The sequence below is a fragment of the Ananas comosus genome, linkage group 10 (assembly GCF_001540865.1).
Source record: "Ananas comosus cultivar F153 linkage group 10, ASM154086v1, whole genome shotgun sequence".
NCBI classification, from domain to species: Eukaryota; Viridiplantae; Streptophyta; class Magnoliopsida; order Poales; family Bromeliaceae; genus Ananas; species Ananas comosus.
In genome coordinates, this window is record NC_033630.1 from 12,774,200 (window position 1) to 12,777,613 (window position 3,414).

Sequence of the window (3,414 nt, forward strand, 5' to 3'; positions counted from 1 at the left end):
CACTAAGAAGCTTGAGAATAATGAGAAAAGAAATAGAGTAAAATATTAAAGAAGGGTTATGATCATTGAAGCATGCGAAAAAGCTTAGCTTATAATAGATTAATATCATCATTACTAATTAATATACATATATAGTCTTCGATCATCGATCATACTCCTCAGTGGTACCCTTGATTCCTTGACCAAAACTATATATTTATTTGAAATTTTACATACATAAATACATACGTTGACAGATACATACATTTCCCATACAATCATTTAAATTGAGAATTTTCTCGCTGCCGACCCGCCTAAATTATTCTGTGATCAACAAGTGGAAGTGGTTAAGAGTAATCTTATATTTTTGCTAGCTAATATGTTAATACTAAAGCATGTGGCACTGTGGCAGTGTTTAGCATACTTAATTCAAGTCATAAAGAGCAATAGTCACTATTAATAAGATAAGTTTACATACTTTGTCAACACCTTTTCTTTATGGGGTATATATATATTAAACTAAAGCAAACCCACCAACACTTATGATCTCACACCCTAAAAATTCCACAAAGAAAGTGCTAACCCTCTCCTTTTACCCTTGAATTTGTTATGTAGTTAAATAGCTAGTGAGATACTTATTTGTCACATGCTAAGGAAGTGCTTGTCCAATTCTATCTCAAAAATCCCTCCAACCCACAAATAGTTTCTTTGTGCTTACAACTAAGCAAAGCTCCATTCTCTTCTCTCCCTCTCTCTCTCTCTCTCTCTCTCTCTCTCTCTCTCTCTCTCTCTCTCTCTCTCTCTCTCAATTTATGATCTTGAAGGAGAGAGAATTATTTTGTGACAAGAATTGCTTCTGTTCATAAGGTTTGATCATGGGGCCTAAGAGATCTACAATACTCTTTGTTCTCGTCACCGCGTCGATCCTCTCGACTTCATTTGCAGGTGAGTATTGTTAATTCAAAGGTACCCATGGTTCTGTTTCAAAAGATGACTTGTTACTTTGGCCTCATTTGATTCTTGGGAAAAAAAAATGAAGAGGTTATGAACATCTCAAGTTCTTTGGTTCAAATCAGAATCATTTTTGTCAAAAGAAAGTAACTGCAAACTAATTTTTGTTTGGTTAAATTTTTAACTTAATTCTATATGTGATAAAGTTTCAAAACTTTATCAATATTTAAACATAGCATTATACAACAAAAAGGAGATAAAATTTTGACTTTTACAGATAATTCAAGAATAGCATCAAATTTAGTTCTCTCTCAAGTAATATATATATATATATATAGGAGTTTGGTTATTAGTTTATATTTTGGATATAGAAGTTTGGTTATTAGTTTATATTTTGGATTGCTCTTCTAACTGTATCCTCAAAAAGGCTTCTACGCCAAATTAACTTATCATTAAAAGGAAGCCAAAAAATGTTACCATATACATATAGAACTTTTTTGCACTCTTTGAGAATATATATATATATATAGAGAGAGAGAGAGAGAGAGAGAGTCCATATAAATGAAACTAATTGAATATCATACTATTATGAGAAGTTAAAAATGTTATGAAAATAAAAATTAGCTAAAAATATATAAAACTTATCTCAACTATCACACTTTTGGATCCGACTACCTAACCTTTAAAAATTTTAATTTTACCACCTGATCTTCTACTTCGTGTGATTTAAGTTAATTAGTGATTTTCTAATTTCAAATTTTGAATGCATCATTTATCTTTATGAATTTAATTAGTATATTTTATGCAATTTACGTAACTATAAATTCAATAGAGTAGGCAATTATTTTAAATTTGTATCCAAAGAGCCATCATATCACTTAAATCAAAAAATTGAAAGGTTAGATACTGAAAATTAAATTTCTAAAGGTTAGATAATCGAATCAAAATGATCTATAGTTTATGTAAGTTTATACATTTTTACCTAAAAATAATAAAGAAGCATCTTCTCAATTTAAATTGTGTATGTTTGTTTCTTATCATGTACGTGTGAAGAGATTTCTCTTTGTATGCAGGAGGGCAAAGGAGATTTTTAGAGAAATATGCAGTGAAAGTGGAAACAAAAGTATTGCTATTTAATTCTCATACTTCATTTTTTGCTTTTATATTCCAAACTTATACCCTATTACATATGTGTAACAAAATACTAGATTTTTTTAAAAAAAAGTTGAAGTTTATCATTAGAGAATCTGAGATCTCTATTATGAACATGCTTCTTTATGATCATTATTAGAGAAAAATTTTCATTATTTTCTTCTCTTTTTTTTTTTCTAATTACACAAATTGATTTCAAATGTGTCACAGGAAATTACGAAAACGCCGTCGTATGAAGATGAAGTTGTTGTTCGCGCGAGAATTCTGAAAGTTCAAACAAATGATTATGGAAGCTATGACCCTTCTCCAAGTCTTGAGAAGCCTCCGTTTAAGCTTATACCGAATTAAATTAAATGTTGTTATATTTAGTACCATATGTTATGGAATAATGAAGTGAATTATATATAGTTCCATCGAGCATCAGTATGCGAAAAATGTAGGAATGTTGTTGTATACATATGCAATATATATGTTTTGTGACTGATGTGTACTTGTGAGTAAATTAAATTGCATGCACTTTATCATCTCTTTCTATAATATATGTAGTATTAATTAAATTGTTTTCCAATTTAATGTGACAATAAATACCTAAGAAAATTTAGAGCGCTTGAGTTCTAAACATAGTGAATGGTCTTACAACATGTAAATTTTTCTTAATGAACAAAAAAAAACAATAATTTTTTGTGTGGAACAGGTGAATGATCTAAACTTTTTGTTTTTTGAAAAAGAAAAAGAAGTTGTTATTTGTAGTAAAGTTGTGTATAATTTCTTATTTCTAGTCGACCCATATTGTCGGAGTGAGAATTCGATGACAATTTATGTTAATTTTTCGTAAAACTGTGGAAATTCAAAAAGCGAGGAGATTTGTTAGTTGAGAGTGAAAAAGATAAAAAAGGAAGTGTAGAGCAAAAAAAATGAAAAAAATAATATTTCTCATTTCAAAATATTATTTCTCATTTCAAAATAAAATATTTCGCTTATTCGCCCTTCTCGAGGCCCTGCTGTCTCACCCATGTAGCTTAGTTCATCGTCTAATTGAATGAAACGGGTAGCGTGCTACCTTTTTCTCAAAAAAAAATATTAACTCCCTTAAATTGAGATACTAAGCTTCTTTTTTTTTTTTGAAAAATGAATGCTCATTGTCTAATTGAATGAAACGGGTAGCGTGCTACCTTTTTCTCAAAAAAAAATATTAACTCCCTTAAATTGAGATGTTAAGCTTTTTTTTTTTTTTGAAAAATGAATGCTTGGAGTTAAAGTCATTCCAAAGGTCTTTTCATGAAGTATATATATCAGGGCAAATCTTAACTAAAATATTTTCGGCCGTTTATT

General features: G+C 29.3%; 1 protein-coding gene across 1 annotated transcript; it reads left to right on the forward strand.

Annotated features, from left to right (window-relative positions):
• LOC109716079 lies at positions 528–2,606 on the forward strand. Its single transcript, XM_020241381.1, has 3 exons — positions 528–924; positions 2,004–2,053; positions 2,293–2,606. The coding sequence occupies exons 1-3, from the start codon at positions 855–857 to the stop codon at positions 2,428–2,430; spliced, it is 258 nt and encodes an 85-aa protein (XP_020096970.1). The 5' UTR covers positions 528–854; the 3' UTR covers positions 2,431–2,606.